Genomic DNA, 27923 nt, shown 5'->3' with positions numbered 1-27923 from the left:
GCTTTTTATTTTATTTGGACAAAAAACTACAGCATAGAAAAAACCCTCCGTTCCAGTAGACGGCGTGGCGTGGACTGCGACGACCTTAAGCGACCCACGCTCCCGGCTGCAGACGCGGGCTTCGCCGCTGTCGCTTGCCGGTGCGGAATCATCGATGGGGCTTCGGGAGAGCAGCTGCACCGCGAACTGACAGCGGAGCTGCGGTGCGCCCAGATTCGGCTGGCAAAAGTGAATTCCACTCATTTGCATGGGAGGGGCCTTTATCAAATGGACTGCAAGCTGAAGAAACGGAGAATATTCTGCAGCTATACATATTGACATTAATGTCGATATTATTATTGACGATAATAATAAGATGCTTGGCGAACACGGCAGTGAAGTCTGGATAGTAGCCTTTATCATATAGATATGTATTTTATTGCAACAACCTGAGCTAATTACAGACCTGTTCGCCGTTTCAAACGAGGGATTCTCCGCATCCGAAAATTTTATGCGTACATTTTATACAGATGGAGTACAGACAGTGTTCTCCTGGGATTCGGGTCCAAAGGAAAAGCTGCATCTGATTGATTTGATTGATTCGAGTCTGTAGGGCGCATTTTCGGAGGCATACAGAAGGTAAACACGCTTTTTGCGGATATTCACGTTAACATTATGTGTGTTTTCGTACTGATCGTTTGTAATATTCGGCCGTTCTGGTAAGTACCATACCGATAGTCTTTTGTTTTTCCAGATGCATTAGGCAGCGCATGAGTGACCGAATGAAGGCAGTATTCATGTCGTTTTTAGCGCTTAAGTTCAGTACAGGAGGGAGTAAAAGCGATATGTGAAAGCTTTGTGTGGCTTCTTGCTGCATGCTGCTCTATCTGTAATAGGAATGACAATTTTAACCAGGAGCAGGAGGCATGAACTGCTGCCGTATCATAGTTTATTTATTTATGATTTATGATTGCATTAATTCCCACGCTGGAAATTCCATTAATATTTTTCCCAATTAGGCCTGCTGGTTTAGGTTATGAAGAGCCTTCAGGTGGGATTTGCTGGTCGGTTCAGATCGCTTCAGCTGTCCAACAGCTCCGTCAGACCAGTTATCTGTAAGCTACGGGTATTGGCCGTTGGTTTAAGTGGCGTAATGACGATATGTCATTATATGGTCTCCGTGTGTGTTTCTGGAAGATCTGAAACCCTAAACACGTGTTCTTTGTCAGAATCAGAAAACTTCCCGAAGGAAAATCCTTACATTACGACTGTACAACACAGTCGATCAGTAAACATGTCAGGGATCCTCCGTTACTGCAGCGCTGCGTATTGTGGTATTAGTTATTGTGCTGTAGACTGCTTCGCTTTTGTGTTAACTTGTGTATTGCAGTTGCAGTCGGTCAGGATCTTGGTGTGAAATGAGAAGGTTAATGCGTAGATAAAGACTGGGCGTGATGCCTGAAGAGTTCCAGCCACAAACCGAGGCACGCGCCACCGATTCCCTTTTAACAATTGCTAATACTGTTTTATCTTCTTTTTTTCGACTTGAAGCACAGAATGTATTTCGACAGTCTGATTACCTTGTGGATTGCAATTCTCTGCCTCTTGGGAGGGGTGCGGGCGGACAAGCCGGGGCCAGCCCCTGCAGAGCATGCCGATGGCGAGCTGTCAGGTAAGGCGCGCTGACCCGCCGCGCCGCGGCACGCTGCACGATTTAAGCTTCGTGCTGTTTGGAAACTTGTTATGAAAGCTGTCAGATTGTCCTGGGTGGGCTTATGCTCTCTGTTTAGGTCACTATACCTAGTGGGACCTTTGGGTCATTAAAGAGTAATACACCCATGCATCGTTGTGCGAACATCATATGGCCAGTTTCCCAGTCAAGGATTAAGCCTAAGCCTAGACTAGCTTTGAGTTTCAATGGTGAATCTCCATTGATACTGCAATTTAGTCCAAGACTAGGCTTAATCCTTGTTTGGGAAACTGGCCCATAGAGTGTAGTTGCACATGCCTATATGGTGTAACCTACTATACACCTAGGCCACAGCTAAGGACGTAACTTTGTGTTGAGGTCTTCACCCATTTAACGGAGTCTAAGGGGTTGTTTCGGCTTGATTATGGGGGGGGGGGGGGTTAAAGCAGGGGAAGTGATTAATTGGGGGTGGTACCTTGCTGGCCGGGGATTTGAACCAGCAACCTTTGAGTCACAAGCGTATTGCCTTATGGTTAGCCCACTGCAGCCCCCCCATGATTTATGTCCATAGCTATAGCAAACATTTTTTGTATTCGTATAAAGAGTACACTTTAACAAAAAAACGATAGTACCGTAAAAACATAAACCATTATCATAGTTATTATTGTTACTGAGTATTATTTACTGTACGTGCTTGTATGTGCTATGCCTTTGTATACCACTGGCATCGCAGTAGGTTTGTTTACTCACAGACACGTGAGTAATGCGTTGCGCTTTGACGTTACGATGGCTACAACGTCGTTAGGTGGTAGGAATTTTTCTGCTCCATGACAGTATAATCTTAGGCGAGCACCGTTGTATATGCGCTCCCGCGTTGACCGAAATGTCATTATGTGGCGCTTGACTGTACATGAACTTTGGATCAAATGGAAAAAATAGATTAACTAAAGCAGGTTTCTATAATATCTCGAAAGTGGCGTGTTTGAAGTTTCTGACTGGTTTTTATTCATTTTAACTTGTAGTCCATATTGTTGCTGACTGGAAAAGGGGGTTGATTTTAATGATTTGACATTTCCGTTCTCATGCCAACGTGGTATGTCTACAGCTCATTGTGCTAGACGCCTATAGATCCCACCGGCAGTGTAAGGACAGTGTAAGGACTCGGCACAGAATCACATCCTGCCCCGTCTCTCTGCCTTTATTTTAACTGCTTATCACGTTCTCCTCCCTTTTGTTTCATGTTTGTTTCTGTTGCTTTTGGCTGCTTGGTCTTCCAGCCATTCTTCCACCATCCCTCCCTCCCTCTTCCCCTCCCTCTCCCTCTCTCCTTTTTTGCAGTCTCTGAGTTCCCTAAGCCTTGTATATCTTTCTTACTCTTGGCCGCGTGTGTTCTCACTTGGCAATGCGAAGCCGTTCTTAATAATCCCGGAGTATCTCTGCATTTGGTAACACCAGAGCTCATTGTGAAGGGGTTGGAAGCAAAAAAAAAGCAACACTGTTTTGACACTTCCTGAGCAGATGTGGCAGGGTGACGAAGGGGGTAATAGACCTCTGAGGTCCCCTTGCCTCTCGTCCCCCCGCCCATTGTCTCTGCTTGCCCCCATATCAGGTTACCTTTGGGCTATCTCTCTCTCATTGACCTCCTGATTTAAATGTCAGCTCTTCGAGACTTGAGTATAACTATGAGGGGACTTGGCCGCTCGAATGCTCTAAAGCTCTTTTAACAGGTCAAGCTTTTGCTGCATTAGCCTTTTTATGTTGTCTAAGGTAAAATGCGGCTTCTCCTGACCGACAGAGCATGTCCTGATGGCCTTTTTTTGTTTCTGTAACCTATTTGTGACTCTTTAGTTTTGTAGGACCTTTGTTGCAGCATTTGCTCTACAGGTGGTGGTCTGTTTTGTGTTTTTTTTTTTTTTTTTTTTGTTTGTTTCCTGTCCTGGTTTCCTGGTTGCAGTAGCTGACTGCTCAATGGCTTGGTGAGAAATTCTTTTCTTGCTCCCGCCAGCATTGCGGCAGGCTGCTAAGGTCAGGCCCGCCGGCGGCATACAAGTGCGTGTTGCCTGCACAAGCAGAAAGATGCCACATCCCGCTGGCACCTGCCGCTTTGGTATATATCGAGGCCCAAAGTGCACTCGCTCGTTCTGGCTGTGTGGAAAGTCAGCCGCGCTGATGGTGCCGTTTGAGTGTCGGACCTCGCGGGTGAGCGTTTCCCCGACCACGGAAGGCCTCTGAGTGCATGAATCCAAAGGGACATTATTTAAACTGCTGAGATGTTTGCGGCTCGTTCTGCTCCTGCCCCTGAATCTTTCACTTAACCCAGGGGGGGTGTAAAAGTGGTTTTCTGAGACCTTGCAGGCTGAGCTCCAATTTTGCACAGCAGTGGGCTGGATTTAAGCATCCAGCCTATGAGGAGGGGCTCTCCCACTAATTATTCCGTTCCCGTTGCTCAGATTTAGATTTGAACCGCTTGGGCATCAGTTCCCAACCCAGTCCTAGGGGACCCCCCCAGACAGTCCACATCTTTGCTCCCTCCCAGCTCCCAACACACCTGTAGCAGGTATTCCGTGTTTTTGATTGGCTGGGAGGGAGGGAAAATGTGGACTGTCCCTCGAGGACTGGGTTGAGAAACACTGCCCTTTACAAGAAAATATGTGAGCTGCTCATGACCGGATTGAAGGAAGACAGCAGAACGGTCAGCATGTGACCTGTTAGCATCAGAACTTCGGCTTCCGCCTGCACGTTCCCCCTTGGGAGCTCTCTACATTACCTAGTGAGATACGTAATCTAATTATATATTAGAGGGTGTTCTATGAAAACAATTCGGGTTAAAGGACTTTTCTACAAAGTGCAGCAGTGGTTCCTTTTGTAATAATAAGTCTCAGTCTGCTTCTTTGATCATTGTTCTGCCTGATTAAGATTTATTTACTCAGGTCCAGTTTCTATTGTCTTGGCAGCAGGGACAAGTAACAATTACTTAGTATAGTGGGCTGAGCCTCTGTGCCTGTGATCAGAAGGTCCCCGGTTTGAGGCCAGGCTTGGCAGAAGAGTCACATGTCCGTCGGCTCTTGAGTAAGGCCCTTAACCCCCAACTCCCCGGGCTCCACGTGGTGCCACTTAAACCTCAAAGCTTATTCTCACCTGTACATGTGTCTGTGTGTCTCATGGAGAGCAGATGGGATAGGGGAAAAGAGAATTTTCCCATGAGAATTAATGAGTAACATTGTTTAATTTTATTCTACTGTAGGGATGGATTGGGGGCACTGATGTTAGGGATCTGTGCCAGCTATCGGAAGGTTGTTGGTTTGAATCCCGTGAATGTCAGGAGTGATCCTACTCCATTGGGCCCTCGAGCAAGGCCCTTAACCTGCAATTGCTTCATCCTGGGTATGTTGTTAATTTTCCTCCAGCCCTATAAGGAGGTCCTCCAACTTGCAGGGAAATTTGGGTGGTTGGTGGCAGGATTGGCACTGCAGCCACTGGGAAAAACTCATACTGTTCCATTCAGGTTCACTCAGGTGCTCGTCCTTGAGGTGGGTGGTGGGTGCGGCAGCGCCCTGTAATCAGCACACGCTCCTTACCTCTCTCTCTCTATATAGGGACCGGACCCAGGGACCACACGGAAAGGACGTACTTGGGGGTTTGAGTTTACATCGTCCTACGGAGGGTGATGTGTCTGAGGGAGGGGGATGAAATGCGGTGATTGGAAGAGGCAGCTCAGACATTTCTTGGGATGGTTGGCCTGCAGTGACTCTGATTGTTATCAAGGGTTTGCTCTTAGTCACCAGACAGTGTCCAGATAGAAGGTTTTAAAAAGCTTCATCCTGTCATCATCAGTCGCATGCGTTTCTCTGCAGAACGATGAGGCTCTTTCACCAGTGTGGCTTCGGTCTGTCAGCCAGTGAAGTTTCTGAGGTGTTGGTTTTGCTTCTCCTTGGAATCATAAGAACATAAGAACATAAGAAATATACAAACGAGAGGAGGCCATTCGGCCCATCGAGCTCGCTTGGGGAGAACTTAACTAATAGCTCAGAGTTGTTAAAATCTTATCTAGCTCTGATTTAAAGGAACCCAAGGATTCAGCTATTCAGCTGTGATCATGAGATCACAAGGCTCATGTTGCCCAAATCGTTCTGTTTGTGCTGGAAGACTGAATATGTACAGGTCAGCAGCTCAGTAGTTTATTGTTATGTGTGGTTTCCTAGGTCCTCGGATTAAGGAGTCCGGTGTCTGTCCCCCACCTCCCCATGCCCTTCTGGTTGCCATGGAGATAAGCCTACCTCAGCTTTCTGTCTGCCTGCAGATGTTAAGTTTGGGGGGAAAAGTATTCGAAGTTGACAAGGCACACTTATGATCATAGCTCCATCTTTGCTGCCCTGCTTCCTGTACTTAACTAAGGTCTGCTTGAGTAGGATCAGATACAGGAGCCCATTGGCAGAGCAGACGGGAGCTGGACGCCAGGTTGTCTAGGCTTGGAAATTCGACGCTGGTGATGTTCTGTGGTTAGAAAAAGCGCACCTGTCAATGTAGCTGCAGTGAAAACAGGGAGATGGGTGACGAACCTGTAAAATTTGGAGAAAACAGTGAGTCATGAAGAAATATGGAGTCCCCACAATAAATTTTAGCGAATGGGGGAGGGGCATGGCAACCCATGAGATTTTCATCCCATGGCCATGATGTTGGCAAAATAGATGTGACTTGACAGCTGTGTTTTCTGTACATGCTATAGAAAGATCTCAAACTGACGCTGAATCATCCCATGTCTTGCTAATTCAGCCTTGAGGTATCCACATGAGAGGCTTCTCCACACCTTGTGCTGTCCATGATACGGGAACATCAAGGGATGGCAAACTAAATGTGTCTCTATCTTGTTTGACTCTCTCCCAGTTAAGATGGGTTCTTGTGCACTGGTTGTTCTGTCGAGTTATGAATGAGCGTAAAAAACATGGAAGGCTGTTTAGGACCCCCAGCAGCACACTATCGCAAAGCATTATGGGTAAGGATATGCGGAAAATTGTGGGAAAAAATAATATAAGGAATTAAGAAGTCTCTTTGCAAAAGTGCAAGCTACACTGCGGGCTGCAAATTTGAGCATCTTGGATTTTGTCAGTGAAGCGTGTTGTAAGGTAACCGTGCTTCTCCTCCATGCCCAAAGGTGTGTCCTGTTCTGAGAGTGCAGTGCTGTTTCTGAGAGTGCAGTGCTGTTTCTGAGAGTGCAGTGCTGTTTCTGAGAGTGCAGTGCTGTTTCTCAGCCAGCATTCCAGAGGACGCATGACCTGAACGGGCAACTCTTCACTCTTTGGGGTTTTCTTGTAATTCTGCTTCTGTGCCACTGAGTCAGCAAGCCGCGTTTCTGACACCTGCTGCGGGGTCGCATGAAGATCACCTCCAGTTGTGGGGTGGGGGTGGGTTGCATTGTGTTGTTTTTTTCCATTTTGTGTTTTCTTTCAAAGTTTTGAGAAACCGCATCGATTCTTGCTATGTTATTTTCGGTGTGTCCTCACCAAACAACCCCCCCCCCCCCCCCAGGTTCGTTAGTGACCCAGGGCAGCCATGACTGAAGTAGGTGGGCTTATTGGTCAATAAATACCATCTGTCATAAAAGAGAGCCCCCAGCTACTTAACCCCAGGACTGACCCCAGGAATGGGTGGTCGTTTTTAGAGGCTGACTTGTGGACTATGAGGTAACACTGAGATTCCTCATTGCATTGAGGAATGCTGGGTACTGACCTTTGCCCCTGAGGGTGGATCGTTCCTGGTTCCTCAAGCCAGACAGTGATATTTTTCAGACAGTGATATTTTTGGGCCTTGCTGTTTGGGGTCTTGGGCAGCCAGTATGAAATAAACTTGGTAAGTAAAGGTCCTCATGGTGGCATGAGAGGCGATGGGGCAGGATTGATTGGGGACAGCTGAGGTAATGAATGCCTGGATGATGACTTTGTAAATTATGGTAGGTGGGGCCAGCAGCCATTGTTCAAAGACATCCGCTTCTCATTGGTCACTTAATTGGTGTATATAAGGTGGAAACAGGCAGTGATTGGCAGCACCCATCTCCTGTCACTGACCCATTCAGGAGATCAACAAATCAGAGAGCTTGTTATATATAATGATTGCGCCTGGTATACAGAAGGGCAAGATGAACATTCTTCTTGAGGGAGAGTACAGTTTTCTGAATGATGTTGGCTTTGTGGAGGATTTTTAATTGTGTAACCAAAACGAAGGAAGGTCCAGTATCTCTCCTCTAGCCTGGTTTGTGTCCGGTGGCCAGTGGTAGCATGAAGAAACGTAAGAAACTGGACTGTATCGCTGTAGGTTTGTGTCTCAGATGGGGGTGTTCAGTTGTTTCATTGCGGTTGTGGCTGTGGGGGGAAAGAGGGGGTGGCTGTACAGTCAAAATGGCTGTCAGGTGTAGATGTTTGTTGTGTAGTGGTAAGAGCAGCTTGCATTGGGCCTCCCCGCCCCCATTGTGGTCACGACCCCTCCCGGTCGTCTTCAAAATGCCCCAGATCCACATTGTACACATATTTGGCTCCAGACAGCCCCCCCCCCCCATCATTCTCCTCTATGCATAGTACCTTGACGTCTCTGGGTAAGCTAAAAGTCAATCCTCATTTTCCCCGCAACGGCACAGAGGTGGTTTACTGTGGTTCTGGCCTTTTGTCTGTAGTCATCTACCTGCCCAGTGCCCCTGGGAAGCAGGACGTCTGGCCGGTGGCCGGGGGGGGGGGGGGGTGCTGTCAGAGCCATAGTGCTGCATAGCAGCCTGCACTGGCTCTGCTAATCTCCAGGCGTACCTCCATTCCTCTCCCTGAATGGCCAGAGTCGCTAAACCCCCCCCCCCCCCCAACTACAGCTCTGCCTTCCGCCACAAGGTCAGCGGTAGACTTCCTGTCTGTTATTCACCCAACAGGTGGTTTAGGGGTTAAGGTCTTTGAGTGCCGGCTCTCAATGTACCCTCCCGCCCCTTTCGGACCCCCCCCGTCCCCCCCCCATCCCCAGATCCTTGTCTGTCACCTTCCATCGTGATGCCCCCATAGCTGTGCAGTGTCCCAACTATGAATAGATCCCTTAGTGCTTTTTAAGCGAGTCACTTTTTTTTTTTTTTTTTAAACCACCATTATCCCCTTGAGGAAGAAACGCGTTTGCGTCATCGCTACCATTTGCAGAGTATTGGGACAGAGGCCAGGGTTAGGCAAGGTCTTCTGCACACTGGGGTGGGGAAATTCCGGCAGGATTTCCTTGAGTTTCGTAGTAGGTTCTGCACCTAATCGCTGAGTGACTGTAATGGTAAAGAGATTTGAGATGACTGAGTAGCCTCAGCATTTATTCTTTGAGTATTTATCTACTAGCAACTCCTGTAGTGACCAGCAGGTGGCATAGTGTTTAAGGAGCTGTGGCTTCCTTGACTGCAGCACTCTGCATGGGTCACAGTGGATATTAAAGGCTTTCGGTTGTTGTCTTTGTTGTTGCTGTAGTCAAGGGTAGTGTGCTGCATAGGAGAGTTTGTCTGTGACATTACCCCTCCCACCCGCAGAGCTGTGCCGCATCGATGGGGCTCTGTGTAAGGATGAGAATGCCATCCTGAGCTTCGAGGCCATACGCGGCATCCACAAGCAGATGGACGACGACGCTAACGGCAATGTGGACGTGGCCGAGACCGACGGGGTGAGTTTTTGCGATGCTTTGGGTTAAGCAGCTGGACCAAGGCCAAAGACACGAGGGAAGATTGCTGCTGTCTTATACTTAAGGGTTTGTGCTCCAGGAAAATGGCATCTTTGTCTGGTACACTCATCTAGTAAATGGCCCTAGATGACTGAGGCTGCATCCTGACAAGAGTTTTGTGTCCGAATTATAGAACTTGGATACCTTTGTTAAATGTCCACTCAGCTTAGTGGTGATGTGGTGCATGCCATTGCTTCAACCTGATTGGCCGGCTGTAACCGTGTGATACCCTGGAGGTGGGGTTGTCGCTGCCCCCGTGGACTCTGAGCTTCTCCTGTTTTCAACTGGGAACAATTCCTGGCTGGTGTTTGCTGGTTTGCCCACACACCTTGACTCATAGAGCATTACCATATTACAAAGTCCTACTTACAGTATTGTTCAAAACACTTAGGCTGTCAAAGAAAATAATGTTGAACGGATCTGTTGTATCAGTGACAGTGTCAGCTTAGCCATTTCAAAACCCGGAATTTGTAGCAACTGTCCAATATCCCTGGTTTGACTTATCAATACCTCTTTGAGTTATTTAATTACTTAATTACGAATTAAGTTAATTAATTCACTGAGTTGATGCTGAAATTTAGTGAATATACTGAATGGCTGAGGTGCCCCTGAGGAGAGGTTTGGGAACTGAAGCCGTGTTCATCTAGCCATCCAACTAGATATCAGTAACTTTTTGGAGAACAGAACACATTCTTGTTAGTTTTTTATTCTGTTACTCTTCATTTTGCATATCATTCTAATGTTAAATTGTGTTTTGTCTGAACAAACAGACAGTTACTACACAGATAAATAGCCTTAAATGTTTTCTTTGACTGCCTAAGACTTTTGCACAGTACTGTAGGGTTTCTATCAGAGAGGGACACAAAACATCTGTCGAATGTGAGAGAAACATTCCCTCAAACACCCCCAACCCCTCTCATGAATACTCTGTACCCTTTTGATCTTTCGTATAATAATGCCCACACTCACATTCTCACATGTCCTACTTTTCTTCCTAAACAGTCATTTTGTGTATATATTAGTGTTATATATTGATAGCAGTGGTTCACTGCTCATTTGTTGGCAAATCGCTGTCCCCCCCCCCCCCAGTAAAGAGCCGCAGTGATTTGGGGGGGGGGGGTGGGTGGCGGCTGCATGATCAGTGGACCGGAGGCCAGAGTCTGTATTGTGTGGCTGCTAGTGGCATCCTCTCCAGCTGGCGTGTGGATGCTTGTGTATAGCTGTTGGCGCTGCCACCGTCCACGGCGCGGTGGATTGTGACGGAGTGTCAGCGTGAGCCAGTGTGGCCTCTGTACAGCAGAATCGCCCACCAACAGGAGTGTTACACCCCTAGACCAGGCCTGTGTAAAGATTATCCTCTGGAAGGCGTTTCTGCTAATTGCTGGTTATTGGGGGGAGGATTGTTAGGTATTCGATGATGTTAATAGTTGTTAAAATAGCTGTTTTTCTTATCCTGTAAAATGCTCTCCTGGGGTGGTTGTGGTAGTTCTTGGCTCCGGGACAGGGTTTGTTTTTTAGCTGTCAAGCTCTGTCTGCCGAAAAGCAGCAGCGGCAAGCCTTTTTGACCTGGGTGGGGGGGGCGGTCCCCTCTCTTCTTGAAGTTCCTCAGGGAGGACCTGAACTACAAGGACCCCAAAGCCAAGCACAACAGCTTCCACGGGGCTGACCTGCTCATCAGCGTGGAGGACATGTGGAACGCCTGGACGTCTTCAGCAGGTTTGTACCCGCCCACAAGAGGAGGCGATTCCTATTGGCTCTTGAGGAGAGAATGTTTGTTGTAAGTAGCCATTCAGGATTCTGCATTTCCTTTCTCTCCTCCCCTGTCATCTAGATGACATTGAGGCCCAGCTGTGTGCTTCTATGTCCACACACAAACAACCCGTGTTTCCCAGACAGCCTTTCTCCTCCTCCAGCTTTTGGCTTGGACTTGGGCTTGGGGGGGAGGGGCAGTTCTGTCTTTCTGCCTGTTGGTCTCTCCCAGTCCCACCCTTTTTAAACTGAGTGTTTCTCTGTGTGCATGTGTTTCAGTGTAAGTGTTTAAACAACTCCTCCCAAGCAGATTCATACAGATATACTGCATCCTGCCGGTTTCTCTGTCTTGTATAGTACAACTGGACGGTGTCTCTCTGGTGTATAACTAAACAGTGCCTCTCTGTGTGACTGCATACAACTGGACAGTGTCTCTCTCTCTGACTGACCACTGGACAGTGTCTCTGCTTGACAGTTTACCATTGGACAGTGTCTCTCTCTGTGACAGTGTACAAGTGGAAAATGTCTCTCTGTGTGACTATGCAACTAGACGGTGTTTCTCTGTGTGAAAACTGGACGGTGTCTGTGTGACTGTGTGAAAACTGGACGGTGTCTGTGTGACAGTGTATAACTGGACGGTGTCTGTGTGACAGTGTATAACTGGACGGTGTCTGTGTGACAGTGTATAACTGGACGGTGTCTGTGTGACAGTGTATAACTGGACGGTGTCTGTGTGACAGTGTATAACTGGACGGTGTCTGTGTGACAGTGTATAACTGGACGGTGTCTGTGTGACAGTGTATAACTGGACGGTGTCTGTGTGACAGTGTATAACTGGACGGTGGAGGAGGTGGTGGAGTGGCTCATCAAGTACGTGGAGCTGCCCCAGTATGCAGACGCCCTGAGGAAGAACAACATCAATGGCAGTGCGATGCCTCGGTAAGCAGTGTCACCACCTTGGCAAAACGTTGACCCTCTGAGAGCAGAGGATTCTGGGCGCCAAACTGATGAGGCTGTGCTGACATCATGGAAGATGTCAGGCGAGGTTTTCGGGTGCATCTCGTGACTACTTCTCCTCGTCCAGGCTGGCCGTGAAGAACGTCACCTTCACTGTATCCCTGCTGAAGATCCTGGATCGCAGCCACACGCAGAAGCTTCAGCTGAAGGCTCTGGACACAGTTCTGTTTGGACCCCCTCAGAGTGAGTGTCAAGCTGGTCCGGATCATTAGTGGCTGAGCATTATGACATCATCGCTGTCTGCCATAATGCTTATTAAAGTATTTTTTGGTGGTCTGTACCCGGTTACATTAATTGGTACCTTGGTATTGCTGCCATTGCTTTCCCACGTAGCTCCCTTTCTTCACTGATAATAAATATAATGAAACATCCACCTATCCATCGTCCATCTTCTGCCGACTTAGAAGTGCCTCGGACCCTGGACCCCCAGGCTGGGGTTCACCCTGGATGGGATGCTAGTCATATAATGGAAGAGTTCACAGTAAACTTGGGATGTAATTAAATGGTTGAAGTCAGAGTTTCTCTCTGACCGGGAGTGCCCCCTCGCGCGCTCTCACGCTCCCCAAGCTCCTCTCATCCTGTTTAAAATTAGCCAGGCTCATTAGTATCTCGTTATGGAGTCACTGGTCCTCCGCGAGGTGAACTTTAGCACTGAGTGGAGAGGAGAGGATGACGGTGCGGTGAAGCAGGGACTCGCACACAACTTTCTCATTTAAACTGCATGGCTCTGGATTCTGAGGTGTGTTTTTTTTTTTTGGATTTTTTCAAGTACTTTGTGAAATTTATCTCTGAAATTCCACTCCAAACCATATAAAATTATTTTTTTTTGTCCCTGGCTCTGGGTCTTAATACTTCCACAGTGGTGCTTTGGCCCCTCCAGTCCCTCCCCCACTCACCATGCACCTATCGCAGCGCTCGACCCCTGTCACATGATGCTGTTGGCATGTGCTGCCCTTGCCTGCCGGCTCTTCTAATGGCCCTTTTTTCTGTCTTCTTACCCTACAGTTCCTCCCGTTTACACACAGCACAGCAGACTAATGGGTGTCTGCCATTTCCTCTGATTTATAGCCTAATTTTCCTTTTCCTTTTCATCATCTCCGGTGTGGTTCAGAAGCCTTTTTAGACCAAATGTTCCTTCCTCTTTTTCGGCCGTAGACCTGCATTGTGGGTGACTGTAAATTCCCTTTTCTCACTATACGGAAAATAGAATGATGTTCCTGTTTGACCTTACAAACTGCTTGCTGATGAACTAACCAAGTCGCTGGCTGCTTCTTAGATTTTTATTTTTTTTTCTTTCTCGAGGAGTCAACGTTTTGCCCGGCAGGCTTGTCAGTCAGTCAGCTCAGCAGAGCAGTTTTCTCGACTCGGTCTTTTTGCCCAGAGTGATACATCGCGTGCAGTCATTGACTCTTTAGAGAGCAGAACTACAGGTGTGTGTGCAGAAAGAAGAGAAAAGGAGTGTGTGTAAAGACCTATTGATGGAGGAAGTGCTGGGAGGGTGTGAAAGGTGTATTTTGCAAGACCATATACCTGTCCTTGGCAGTTCCCTGTGTGCCTCTGAGATAGAAGGCGGCATTCAGACACTTGTAGAAGGGTTCCAATTGAGTTGTTTCCATGGAAACCCTTACGGGAGGACTCATCGGGTGGCCCCTGGGCAGCTGGAAGTGATAGTTACGACCAGAAGGCCAATTGCACAAACTTCACTGTGATGTGACTTCATTGAATGCCCTCTGCGTTAACTGCATGCCCTAACAAAGGCCCTCACAGCAAGCCGGCTGGCTTTGAGCCACTGAAATCAGGGCAGTTCTTGTGTGCCGCCTACGAAATCACATCGCAAAAGTAATGAAAAGGAGGTGAGGATAACTTCTGATGATGAGCTGGTCGTTATCTTGCAGGTTGGGAATTTTGTGAAATGGTGAAAACGATATGGAGGTCATCCGGTACTTGGAGGAGTTCACACTCCAGACCAGAGTAATATAAGGAAATACCGCCCTACTGTCGAATGCGGAGGGAAGCATCTCTGTCCTGAGACGCTTAATCATTTAAGGTTATTTAATTTTTTTTTATTATGTACAGCTTTGATTTGGAAGCAACTTCAGTGACTGAGATACTGAACCTGGACAGTACACGGAGATTCCTGAACCTGAACTGCATCCTTTATTTACATTTACTCACAGAGTTGCACTTTGATTCACACTTTTTAAACTTCTCACAACTGTATTATGCAAAAAAGTAGCTTAAGCAGTGCCACCAAATGGCATAACCACAGATTCCTTTTTGGGTAACTTCCCGAGCATGTTCCCTTTAATCCCTACGCAGCCTTGGATGATACAGCCGTCCAGCTGATCATTTCACACAGCGGTGTAACGAGGATTTATAGCCCTGTGGCTATAGATTAACCAGTGGCTGCGGACCATAGTTGATGGTTAACCAGTTCCTGGCTCGCTGGTCTCCTGGGGAACACGCATGCGCAGAAATTCCTCATTTTGGAGTTTTACCCTGGAGAAGGAACCGTTCGGAATTGCCCGATCCCACCTAGAATTTCATTAATTGTGGATCTTCCACCCTTTCTCCAGTCATACTCGTTCAGTTGGTTGTCAAATGTGAGTCATACGCACAATAAACAAGGGTGCATAGCAGCCACCTGAGGCAAATATTCAGATCTCTGTCCCAGTCCATTAAGGTTTTCATCGCCCGTTCCTGAGTCAGCTTTTGATCTCCGCCCTCAGAAGGAGGAGGCTGGAAGGGATCAAGGATTCTTTCTCACTTTGCTCATATTTTGTCGGTGACATATCTGCTCTCTCTCTCGCTCTGAATAGCAGGGGTGTCCAAAATCAGGCTTATGGGGGAGTGGATGATACAGAGAGACCCCCATCCAAGATGTCCGTCTAAGGGGCTCACCCATAATACTGTGCATGTGCTGGGTTTACGTAATATGTTTTTTCCTCGATTTTCTCCCAACAGGATGTCGCACAGTTTTGGTATATTGGACAGCTGCTTGTCCAGTCATGCAGACACCCCCCCCCCCCCCTCTTCATGGCTGACCTTTGACCTCCTTGTACCCTCATCATCCTGCAGTGAACCCAGACAGCCACCTGAAGGACTTCATGCTGGTGGTGTCCATTGTCATCGGTGTGGGCGGCTGCTGGTTCGCCTTTATCCAGAATCGCTACTCGAGGGAGCACATGAGCAAGATGATGAAGGATCTGGAGAGCCTGCAGAGGGCAGAGCAGAGCTTGCTTGACCTGCAGCAGAAGTGAGTGCACCAGCGCCCCCCTTAGGTGGCTTTTTTTTTTTAGTATTATATTCGGCGCCATCTAATGGCCGATTTAGGTATCCATAATGAGAGGACATTTGTGTTTTGAACACTGCCCCCCCTCCCATTATCCAACCTCAAAACGAAGGAATCTTTTAATTGGGTTCTTCTGTACTCATACCCTCCTGACGTTCCAGTAATCCACTTTCCAACTGGCAGCGAAGTAGCTCGCTCGTACACATGGGTACTTGGCAAAATGGTCCCTAAACTGTTAACCTTGGCCAGTATTGCATCAGTGTGTCCTTGGCCAGGGACCCACGTGTCATTGCACTCCCTGAGCTGGCAGCCGCTCGCTGGCCCGGCGTGACGGGGGGTGGTGCATGACACTCAGGTGTCTGGCAGATTACCCCCCCCCTCTGACCCGGCACTTGGTGGGATCATAAAGACCCGAGAGGTATTTCCTGTTCCTAATGCCTCACTGGCTGGTCTGGCAGAGCCCCCCCAACTTTCCTAATTCCCGTCCCACCCTCACAGCTGCTGTAATTCACCCGGTGTCCATCCAGTTTTCCTGCTTCTGCCATGGCTGGTGGTGACATGTATTTTTCTCAGGGTGTGTTTGCTTTGCTTCTGATTAATGCCGACGTTAAAATAGCAGCAGGAACTGCGATGGCCCTGGATCTCCCGGAAGGACCCAAAATGGTGTCCCTCGTAGTGCCCGATTCAATGACAGAACAGGGGCACTACTGAACCCCTGCTATCTGCGTGTTTACACCTTCCGTGTGACTGCGTGTGTAAGAGACGCGCACTCGACTTCCCTTTATCCAAAAAGTGCAATGGCGGACATGCCTTTCAAGTTCGATGTGGACAGGAAAGTTAGACGGACATAACTAATAGGTTCTTCCTGTCACACTGGCATCTTTGCTGTCACTGTGGCTACAGGGGAGGCCTGCTCGGCTGCCACTAAGTTGCAAAAAACTATGGCTGTGGTCACCGGATACTGTTGTGACACTGAGGCCGAACAGGCCTTGTATCTCCCGGTGATTGAAAGGCCTTGGGTTTGTACAGCTGTGTGCCATTCTGCTAAAGGGACAGTCCTGTGCACATAGGCATGGCCTTCACTGCAAGGCAGCAGGTGGACGGCCTTGCACTGCAACCACGGAAAGAGGCCTTCGCCCTCCTCAGCTCAAGCTGTGGTAGGGGCCGACAGAAAGGCAGGAAGTGACATGATGGCTTATACCTCACTTCCAGTTAATGCATCAGTCGCTCAAAATTCAGCCACTAGCCTTTCATGTAAGTAAACCATGGTGGCGTCAGGCAGCATGAAGTCAGAAACAGGCTTAAACAGACAGCCGAAACGTTGACGTTAGACCAGATGGGACAGTTTTAAAAGGGTCACAAGGCAGCTGAGTGGGGATATATTCACTTTTTCAGACTGTGCTCCCCCTGCTGAGAAAGCAGTGGTACTACATGTTCATTTTGTAATTTCATAAATACAGCGGTGCCTGCGGTTCAGGAACACAATCCGTTCCAGGAAAGTGGTCGCAAACCAATTTGTACGCGAACCAAGGCAATTTTTCCCATAAGAAAGCATTGAAATCTGATTAATTCGTTCACAAGCCTACCAAATAATATTTTTTGTTAATTTATTTCCTGGTTTTATAGTAAAAACACAATATAGTGTGGCTACGGGCGGACTGAGGCATCGCGGGAGCAGAGAGAGGCATGGAGACTTGCTTGCCGGAAACATCATGCTCTTTATTAACAGTCCTTAAAAGGACCACAACAGGCACCCAACAAGCACTGAACCGATTACAGATGGGCAACACAAGGTTGTCAGACTCCGAACTGCAAGATGCACACACGGTGGAAGATTTATACACGCTAAATACATGTGAAGATCGGATCGGGTACACACAAGACACAGGCAAACACATGCTCGACGATAGGGAAATGCTACCATTAACATTAGGAACAACAACAGTACAAGGGCTATTTACAGTTGTACACGGGGCATGCTGGGACATGTGCCCCGCCAGTGCTACACTAGTATAAAAAAAAGGAAAATTTTGTACGCGAACCAATGCATTTCTTTCATGAAATTGTTCATAGGCCAATGTGTTCGTGAACCACAGGCTCCACTGTGTCGCTTTTCCATTTTATCGTATCTTCTTATGCCGTATCCAAAGGTGAATGACACCTCCGCTGCCCATGAGATTTGAACTCACAACATTGGGCGCAGATCCCTGCACAGTGCCCCCTTTTTTATCTAAAGCTATTTCATTTTTCTTTTATCTTCCTTGTATTCGCTGCCACCATCTCTGTGAGGGCAAAATGACTCTGACTCTGAGCTAACCTGAGGCAAAGCTCTAGTGTTTTAGAGCATTGATCCTGTTATGTCATCCTGAACGAGGCTGTGGAGGCTCATCCCTCTGCAAATACTTTTGTTTTCCATGCACTAATCCTCTGGGTCCTTCAGCCCCCCCCAAGTTCCCTTGTGTTTACGACGCTCTTGAACTCATCTGCTTCTTAGGCACAGGGCTGCTGACTTTCAATATCCACTTGAAGTTGCCAAGACATGCCTGCAGTTAGCATTCCAGCCCCATGCAGGCACATACAAGCACAGAACCATCGCATGGGCAGAGTCTTTCACACAGTGGTGACAGTCAAACGCATATGTATGTGGGGAGATGGGGACTGTCACACACAACATCGCACTCAGAAAAATCCCATGGAAGTAGTTTCCTGTAGCGAGTTTTACAAATAAAGTAAGATTCTGCAGAGTTGTGGTTATGAGCTATTTATTCTCCCATAAACACCCACCCATGCTTCTGCACAAATATTGAGGGTAGACTGTGATGTCACTTCCTGTGAGAGGTCATATCCTGTTTTCTTGTATAGAATGACACGTCAGGTGCCAGCAGGACGTATTATGTGCAGAAACACCCACAGGAGCTCAATGGAAACTTCCCACATACGATAAAGTTACAGTAGTTATTGTTGTTGGGAACATGAACAGTGCAGCATTGTGATGTGTGATATGCTGTAATTGGTGCTTTGATTCGACATATTTGTCAGCGTATCCATGGTGACACATATATGTTAATGACATGCATCTGCGGTGCCCCTCGTGTGTAATGCCACACTGTCGGATCTGTAATCTTCCATAAAAATATATCATCATAATGCAGGTTTTGTTCTCTGCTCAGCAACTTGATCGTCCTCTCTTACTCCACCTCCCCCCCCCCCCCCCCCCCCAGACTGCAGAGAGCACAGGAGGATCACCGCACAGTGGAGGTAGAGAAGGTAAACCTGGAGCAGAAGCTAAGGGAAACGGCGAAGCAGGAGGCCCAGCGGCTGAAAATGCTGCGGGAGGGAACGGAGAACGAACTGAGCCGTCAGAAGTACGCCGAGGAGGAGCTGGAACAGGTAGGGGGCCGAGTGTTTCGAGCAAGAGCCGCTGTTGGGGTAAAAGCACATCTGCTCACTGCTTCGAGGACAGCAGAGACCACGTAGAGGTGCACTAGCCGAATGTGCGGCGCGCTGTGTGATTGCGGAGTTGGACTTTGTTGGGTTTCCACGTTAACTCCACAAATGCTCATCGTGGGTCATTTGAAGCTCTGCTCAAGTAGATTCCAGGGTGTCATGTTGTGGTGGATCTCATGGTTTCCGCAGATGATATCTGGACCTCCTGGGAGCTGAGCTCTGTGAGCTGAGCTCTTTTTTTTTTGTTAATGGTGACACTGAAGTCCACTGTTACGTGTCAGTCCTGCAAGGAATGTAATTGAGTATACATCTTCACCCACACAAACAGCGTGGTGTGGATTTAAGGTTTCCCTAACGTGTCCTGGTGTTTGATTTTGGACCCCCCTGTCCCAGGTCCGTATGGCCCTGAAGAAGGCAGAGAAGGAACTGGAGTCCCGGGGCAACTGGTCCCCGCCGGAGCCGCTCCAGAAATGGCTGCAGTTGACACACGAGGTGGAGGTGCAGTACTACAACATCAAGAAGCAGAACGCTGAACGCCAGCTGCTGGTGGCCAAGGAGGGGGTGAGGCCTTCGCTTCTGGGGGCCCACGTGGCCTACAGTTTGTTTCGTCACAGTGGGACTTTCTGTTGCTTCGGAGACCCAGGACTTGCACGTTCGTGCATATTCACGGGGAGGGGGCTCACGCACGGTCGTATTCCTCCAGGCCGAAAAGATCAAGAAGAAGAGGAACACGATCTTCGGGACGTTCAGCGTGGCGCACAGTTCCTCGCTGGACGAAGTGGACCATAAGATCCTCACAGCTAAGTGAGTCCCTCCACCTCCGGTCTGTCCTGGAGGTGCCTTGGCTTCTCCCACTATCTTCACCAATTCTCTCTTCTTCTGCCATACCGTTCCAACCACTTCCCGCTCATTCACGTCCCATTGTCATCTTCCTCTCCCTTTTCCCCCCTTCTCTCACTCTTCTCTGCCACCCATTCTTGCGTCCTCTTCCCTCTCTCTTCAGACAGGCGCTGGGCGAGGTGACGGCAGCGCTGAGGGAGAAGCTCCATCGCTGGCAGCAGATCGAGCACCTGACCGGCTTCTCCATCGTCAGCAACCCCGGGCTGCCGTCGCTGGCCTCGGCACTTAACCTGGACCCCAGCTTCGTGGGAGGCACGGGGCGGGCCGTGCCGTCGCACCTCATAGTCTCCGACGATGTTGACGACATGGACGAGGACATCATTTCGCCTGGCACGCTGCAATGTAAGGGCCCACCCGAATCGGCAGAGGGGCGTGGGGCGGGGACACAGAGGCACCCCAGGGGCCTACTGGGAAAATCCAAAAAGCAGCCATCCTCAGAGAAATAGCACGCCCAGCAAACGGTATAAGCGGCCTGCTGCCAGAGCATTCCCCCGGATAGAGAAGGCAGGCCAAACCGCGAGAGGACTTCAGGTTTAAGGAGGCGCCCCAGCCACACTCATTTGGAATAAATCTTGTGATGTTAAATAAACAGAAATGCAGCACATCCTTGGTTTCCCCCTCCCCTGTTCAGTTCAAAGACGCCTTTACTGAAATGCTGTGCCTATTATGTCATCATTTCACCTCCTGTGGTAAAAGTTGTGTATGCTTGAGTTTCAACATGCAAAGTGCTTGGGAACCCTGTACTTTTGTTGTGTTTTCATCCACTTTGGAAATTAAAAAAAAACCTCAAACTTTCTAAATATATACTTGAAACAAGTTTTGCAGTATTGTATTTGTTGCGGTTTCGGTTGATCTTAACGTTGGCCCCAGGTGCCCCGGTGAGACCAAATGCCCTACTAATGAAGCAAAGTAGCGTGTCTGTAGCGCCACCTAGGCGCAGTGCCCATTCACCCCGCATTCACTCGACTCCATTCTGGGTCACTTGCCTGGCCCAGTTCTGATTTTGGTGGTGCTGTTGGGGCCCCAGCACCCCAGGGACCCTAAACTGCCTCACTCGTGTGCTCGACTCAATTGGGGTGATGAGCAATGATTGGGTGATGCGGAGCCCTTTGAGGTTGCGGCCTATGCCACATTCGTCCATGAGGGCTCTGAGCTGGAAGCTATCGTCGCTTATCAGTGCTGCGCCTGGTGCGGCTCCTTGTCTCCGAAGGTAAGGCAGAAAAGAGAACTTCTCCAGCCCCACTGAAAACCCAAGGTTTTTCTCCCTCAGAGGTCTACGCAGATGTTACCTTAAACCTCGTGCTGGGGGTGGTGTTTTTCCAAGTCAACAGGAGGTCAGGATTGCTTCTGTAAAGCCTCCGTCCTCCATTACTGCTGGAGTCACTCCAGGTGGACAGGCCATTCTAAAAATTCACCTGACATTTAGTCGTTAATTGCTCAATTCCTGTGTACTCAGATTCTTCCACAGCATATTAAGCTTAAGCAGATCCCCCTCCAACACAATATCACAGATCAGGTTCTGAAGCTTACCGGCCCTTGGGATTCTCTGAAACCCAGTTGGCTGATGGGGCTCTGTGATTGGCCTGTCGGAGAACCGGACTACAGCCGGTCCCCACGGTTTCGGAGCGGTGATCCCCAGAGAGTCGTAGGTGGAGTCGGGTTTGCAGGCCCGCGCTGCTACAGTCTTTATGCTGTGTGTCAGTTCATCATAATAACCACGGCCTCCCTCCCTCCCCCACCCCTTTCGGTCCACCTGCTCCTACCTTCCACGTGATTGGCCATCCTGGCCCCGTGACCCTCCAGACGCTGCCTGGCAGATGAACCGTCAAGTGAGCGACTTGTGGCCAGCGGGTTTCGACTCCTCCTTCCAATGGAAGCATTCCGGTTGGGCCCTTCCCTTCCCCGAACATCTACCCTATCCTCTCCCCAGTCGCTGTTTCTCCTAACCTCACGCGTTAACCTTCTTGTACTTCGCCTCTCCTCCCCCCCCCCCCCCCAAATATCATCCTTGCGCAGTGCCTCTGCTCGCCTACGAATGCATTTCTCCGCAAAGGGGGGTGGGTGAGTGAGACGCTTTGGGTTGAGGTGACATTTATGTTTAACGTATTCCGAAAACTTCCCCATGAGGAGCTGTTTAATGACCTTTGACTGTTTTTTTCTTTCTTCCTTTCACAGCTGTTAATCGCTTCGTCTTTTTCTGCATCCACATATCACTCAATGTGTCTGTTGAGTTACTCATCCATACATCAACCAGTTCTAGCACTAAGCTAACTTAGCACTGTTATCTCTGACAATTCTTCATAATTTCATATATGGAAGAAGAATATGGTATAAGCTTCCACTGTGGTATGGAGCTCTGTGGGTTAGGAATGCCTCTGATCAGAAGGTGACTGGTTCAAACCCTGTTGGCTGGCAGAGAATGTGCATCATCTTTCGACCTTTGAGTGTTAACCGTGAAAGATGCTGAGGGGGTGCCAACTAAATGGCTGACTGCACTCAGACCCCCAGCTTCTTTCCTACCTGGATAAATGTCTTATGGAAGAGCATGATGGGATATGTGAGAACTAAAAATTCCTACATGCCTGTACTTGTAGAAATGCTGAATGAAATGTCATTATTGACTGTTTATCCTCGTATTGGCTGCTCTAACCAACAAATCATCACTTGCCTTGAAAAAATTTGGACTGAATGTTTCTGCCTGTAGAACGTGGGCACTGGAATTATGACCCAGAACCTTCAAACAGAACTTGAACAATCTCTAGTTTAAGACTTTTCAGCAAACCAATAACTTATGGTGCTTTTCCACTGACATGCAGGAACCAGGCCATACCCAACCTGTACCACAAAGAGACATTAGTCATGGCAAGGTTCCAGCTCGCTTCGATTTTCCACTGCAGGAGGGTCTGCTGGGTAGAGGCATTTCCGAGTTTGGAGAGCAACAGTGACACAAAAGCAAAGAGATAGAAGCACCGAAGAGAGGTCGGGTCTGGCTCGCATACTTAACAGTGGAAAACTCTCTCTTCACGATACAGCTCGGGTACGTCTCGGTTCTCGGTGGCAGTGGAAAAGCGCCATAAGAAAACCTTCATCCTTCCAATATTCATGATTGCTAATGCACTTCTCTTCTGTTCAGCAGGACTTCAAAAGGGCTATTTTGCTCCACAAAGACTTCTCAATTTGACAGCTTGTGAAGAGAGGTCTTCAGGCTCTTTAGTACAAACAACTGTGAAATGTCATTCCCTGAATATCTCTAAGGACTACAAGATAGCCGCCATGAGGCATGGGGTATTCGTGGAGGTTGTCAAAATCACATTGTTTTCTCTCAATTGGCTACTTCATATCCCCCCCCCCCCCACCAATGCTTGCAGGCAGCTGGTGGGGGTAGAGATGATTTTGTTACGTATAGCTTGCACCGCGTAATGAATGCTCCCTACTTGGCGGGAGAGGCAGAAATCAAGGCATATTGAGGCACTTAAATCTGGAAATGACCAAATTAAGATAAAGATCTCAGAAAAGCAGCATCTCGCAGCGCTGCAGTTCTGTTCCAAACAACTGCCACAGGTAACCTTAAGGGCATTACAAAACCCTGTCTGCTTGAAGGTTTGTTTGTTTTAATTGCTGGCATAAAACAAATGAGCAAGCTTAGCTTCAGTCAGTTCCTACAAATAAGATTAAGAAACTTTATTGATCCCAGGGGGAAAATTCTTGAAAAAAAATTCCAGAGAGGAAAAAGACTTTAGAGTTGTTCACCCAAAATGTACATCCCTCACCAGGATCCATTTCCGTGGCAGTTTTGGCCGTGCCGCTGTGTTATGTAGATGAGATTGTCATTCAAACCTGATTGGCTGAGAGGCCTCACTGCTCAGAGCCACCTGCCTCTTTCTCTGCTTTCATCCGCCCACTTTGCTTCCCACGCTTCCTCTTCTCCTCTCTTCCCTCGTGTCCTCGTTGGCCTGGCGGCACTTTAACGCGGCGCTAAGAGCAGGCACCGTGGTACTGGGTCCGTGTGCGTGCGTGAGCAGGTGCCAGAGCCCGGCCGCTGTGTAACCATGTCCGTACGTGTGCTCTTGTGCCCACAGCTCCCAGTATGATGTCGCTGCGGCAACGCCACCTGGACCTCCAGCTGGGGGCCAGCTCACAAAGGTTTGTAGGGGGCGGCCCTGCGGCAGGGCAGCAGGAGGATGGAGGCTGTGGCGCCGGTTCTCGCTGGACGCACTCGCGGCCCTGGGCCTGGGGGGCGCGCAGACACTCCATGGGACAGCTGGAGTTCCACCCCCCATCCCTGCTTTCCTCGTCGGTCTCCCACCCGTCGATTATCTGCTTCTCTCCTCTTCCATCTCCTCCCCCTCGATCTTCTGCTCAGCACCCTTCCTGCACTCCCGGTCACGTCTCTCATTTCCTGCCATGCGGCCTCCCGCCTGCAGATGGCGATGCTCTGCTGTCTAGGCACTCCAGTTGTGGGTAAAGCCTCAGTTCCCTACTCTCCATGGGTGCAGGCCTCTGCCTTTTTGTGGATGGAGGGTTTTCCTGGCTATATGTGTTATTTTCTTAACCCCACTAAATCACAAATTTAACATTGCGCTTTTATGATTTTTGTTTGTTTGGCCAATTAATTTCCCTTCTGTACTTATCTGCAACCCGCTAACCCCTCACCCCTCCCACTCCACACCCACTGCTTTACTGTATGTCTGCCTGCGGGTTGAATCTGCCTGGAGTTCCCTGGGTCCATGCCCAGCCTTGTGGGTCTCCCACACTGGCAGATGTGTCCTTGGTCCTTGCCAGACTAAGGCTTAGCAAGCTAGAATCTCTATGGCAACAGCCGCGCCTTCCCATGTCAATTCCCTCTCTCGTGCTTGCAGGGAGCTGAACCGATCCGATTCGGACTCCTCCCTGTGCTTGACGAAGGCCACCGAGCACCAGCGCCTGACAGCATCCTACGGCTCCAAGGGTCACCCCCTGCGTGGTGCGTCCCAGACACACCCCTCTCATGGCCACACCCCCAATGGAGGGAGCCGCCCAATCCCGGAGGGTGAGGCCTGGTTGGAGGGTGATGCTGACAGCCCGCTGATGATGAAGAGGGTTTACGGTGGCATGGAGAAGTCTGCCAGCCTCGGGGAGATCAGCAGCGGTGTGACGCGGCTCTCGTCCTCCGAGTCCTCCCGCTCACTCACCCCCGCATCCACTGATCCAGACACACCCTCCCCCATTGCTGGGCAGATTGGTATTATCGGGGGCAGGGCAGGCAGCCGCACAACTCAGTTATCCTCCAAGAAGAGCCCCCTAGAGGAGGACAGCGGTTCTACAGGGGAGGAGACGGACTCCAGTGGCAACCGCAAGAAACATACATTCAAGATCTTCAAGAAGCAGAGAAAGTAAGAAGAGCCAAGATGACATCCTAAAAAGGGGTTTTAGGGGCTTTAGGGCTGGGTTCTGTTTCCATACGATCTCTCTGGTTACAGAGTTTCAGAGCTGAAAGATCCTTTATCGCTGTGAACCTGTGAGAGCGATTCACTGTTTAATGATGTTTTGTTTTGGGGGGGGGTGGAGGGGTTGCATTTATTTGTCTGAGCTAAGAATTGCACTGGGATGGGGGAAAGTTTCCGATGCGAGGCATTATTTATCCTGTGGGCAGCAATGCCAACATCCAAGAGGGATTTGCGGTGCCTGGGTCCTGCTCCGGCTTTGCCAGATGTTCCTCGTCGTTTCGTTTCCTCTTTGCACGTGTCTGCTGTCGTCCAGCCGTCAGTGTGGCTCTTTGAACGTCTCCTTCGCTAATCTCAGCTAAGCTGCTCAGCATGTGCTAAATGCCAGACTTTCTTTCTTTTCTAATGGGTTTCATACCCCCCCCCCCCACCCCCATTCAAGCAGGATATGAGCAGCCTGACCCAGAAGGAGGAGAAATATCAGAATACCTATTTCAGAAAAATTAAAAAGGGCTGAATGACGTTTAGCGCATTCCACTGTGGCAGCGCTGGGCCGTGACTTTGATCATGAAGTGCACACACACACACACACACACACACACACACACACACACACACACACACACACACACACACACACACACACACAATAAACAGGCACAGGCACCCAAGTTGCTGGATGCTGCAAAAAAACAGTTGGTTTCGTCCCTCTGGACGAAATAAAACATCTGCTATTACCTCCTGAGTCTCTAAAGCAGCTCCACTCATGACTCGTGGGAGATGGGCTTCAGTCATCCCTCTGCTCTTGCATCATCTATGCATGTCTGATAAAAAAAAAATATCTTGGTGGTGACATTCAGACTGGTATACTGTGTCAGAAAATCTGGAATAAAAAAAAATAAATTTCTTTTGATCATCAAAAACCTGTCAGTATGACGTTAAATATACGGAATTTAAACATTTTATAACATATTTATCTTGTTTTTTAATGTATATATTGTGTTATAATTGCTTATAAAGTGTTAATATATAATGCAGCTTAAGTGAAATCCAAAATAATATATGCATTTTTCATATTTCCATCCAATTTAAAAAAATGTTCTTGTATATGTCTCCAAATGAATGTTTTGAAATAGCAGTCATATCACCACATCTATTAATTAGGGGGTCATTAAGGGAATATGCTGGGCTTTTAAAAACAACTATTGCCGTCATAAATTTGAGCTTATGGGCTCATGAATCGTCAGCAAAGAACAAACTCAGTCAATGATTTTTTTTTTTGCCAAATCAGAATGTGTTTCTCCCCATCCTTAAAGCTGATTGGCTCAATTCAAATTGCTTTTCTCCCCATCCTTAAAGCTGATTGGCTCAATTCAGAATGCTTTTCTCCCCATTCTTAAAGCTGGTTGGCTCAAATCAGAATACTTTTTCCTCATCCACGAAGCTGATTGGATCAATGCAGTGAGTCATTGGCAGTCTGGTCTTGTCACTGTCCCCTCTTTTCTCTTACCTGGGGGCCCAATGGGAAGTGGGAATTTGGTGCTTCTGTCATCTTGTATCTCCTGAATGTCATTCAGCAGTGCCTCTAGCGGTGAGCTTGGATGAGGTCGTGAAACGTGCCATGTATTTGTAGAGCCCTAATTTCACCTTCTTCGCCTGTTGCCATGGTGTCAGGGTAGGAGGCTGACATCTGACAATTCTGAGCCCAATGTGTAGACTGGGTCCTGCCCCTGCCCCCATCTTAAACCCTGGGGCTTCACCTCCACTGTGCACCTCTCCTCCACTGTGGAACCGCTTCTGTATTTGTCCTTCACAACTTCAGCCACTGAATGCCTGGAACTCACCCACAATACAACACTGGACATTCAGCACAGTTCCTGAAGAATGGTGTGGTGCTGATGACCGAAGGACCTGATCTTCTGACTTGGGCCTGATTCATTTCCGGAAGGCACCAGTGGTGCAGTGCGGCTAATTTTGCATAAAGGCAATTAGCAGGAAACGAGTGTCAGATCATGGCATGAGATTGATAAATGTTAAATCCAAAGAGGCCAGTAATCATATTGTTATTGTGCCTTTGGAGTTGGACGAGTTCACCTGGACATATCTGGGTGATGTCTTTGCTGTTGTGTTGGGTTACTATGCTGGGAAGTCATTTTGAAGTGTTCTTTTTGTTTGTTTTTGTAAAACTGTGTTTGAGGTTGCCAGTTTCAAATCTGTTTCGAAACATATTTTTGCACGGAGAAGCTTTAAGTGGCTAACACTGTCAGGCGGCTTTCGCCTGGCTGTCTAAATTGTGTCGTTCTGTCTTTTGATGCATGTTCCCTGAAGCAGAGCCAGAACAAAGGGTGGAGGAGGGAGGTCATGCATTGTATCAGACTCCTTTGCTCCAGCCCAGACATGCCTTCCCCTGCCTGCTACCTCCCTTTTTCAGCTTCTGAAAGCACTCTGCCTTTGTATGAAATGCATCTCTGGTAATGTTTTGGACTCTCTGTTGTTTAACAGACCCCTGCATGAGAGCAATAAATTATTTTGAACAAACATTCCTCTCTCTTTCTTTGCCTGCATCGGACAGTGGTTGTTGGGTCTGGGATGAACACTGCTGTAATAGACTTCGTTTGATTACTGGTGTGGGGTTGGAGCATTCACAAAAACTCTTTAGTGGGGAAGGTGGCCCTTCAGGTCGAGCAGGTGACATCACATGATCCAG

The 27923-nt window shown here is 48.5% G+C and overlaps 1 protein-coding gene across 6 annotated transcripts; it reads left to right on the top strand.

Annotated features, from left to right (window-relative positions):
- Positions 1–25: 25 nt before the first annotated feature.
- stim1b (stromal interaction molecule 1b) lies at positions 26–27754 on the top strand. Of its 6 annotated transcripts, none has more exons than XM_072701814.1 (15): positions 33–203; positions 510–618; positions 1536–1651; positions 9201–9331; positions 10990–11104; positions 11965–12076; positions 12222–12337; positions 15233–15410; positions 18668–18836; positions 19287–19454; positions 19597–19697; positions 19897–20135; positions 21597–21677; positions 23873–23936; positions 24653–27754. In XM_072701814.1, the coding sequence occupies exons 3-15, from the start codon at positions 1537–1539 to the stop codon at positions 25167–25169; spliced, it is 2106 nt and encodes a 701-aa protein (XP_072557915.1). In that variant the 5' UTR covers positions 33–203; positions 510–618; position 1536; the 3' UTR covers positions 25170–27754. The 6 variants fall into 6 exon arrangements, with proteins under 6 accessions (XP_072557917.1, XP_072557915.1, XP_072557913.1 ...); XM_072701812.1 differs by having other exon boundaries at positions 1531–1651; XM_072701813.1 differs by having other exon boundaries at positions 33–618.
- Positions 27755–27923: the final 169 nt, after the last annotated feature.

This window comes from Paramormyrops kingsleyae, chromosome 18 (assembly GCF_048594095.1).
Source record: "Paramormyrops kingsleyae isolate MSU_618 chromosome 18, PKINGS_0.4, whole genome shotgun sequence".
NCBI lineage: Eukaryota > Metazoa > Chordata > Actinopteri > Osteoglossiformes > Mormyridae > Paramormyrops > Paramormyrops kingsleyae.
This window is presented reverse-complemented; position numbering and strand designations above follow the sequence as displayed.

Excerpts from the sequence above, each read along its gene's own strand:
- stim1b (XM_072701814.1), top strand. The coding sequence starts at position 1,537 with ATGTATTTCGACAGTCTGATTACCTTGTGGATTGCAATTCTCTGCCTC. Across the intron at positions 11,105-11,964 it reads CGCCTGGACGTCTTCAGCAG|TGTATAACTGGACGGTGGAG; the intron begins GTTTGTACCCGC and ends TCTGTGTGACAG. Across the intron at positions 19,455-19,596 it reads TGCTGGTGGCCAAGGAGGGG|GCCGAAAAGATCAAGAAGAA; the intron begins GTGAGGCCTTCG and ends GTATTCCTCCAG.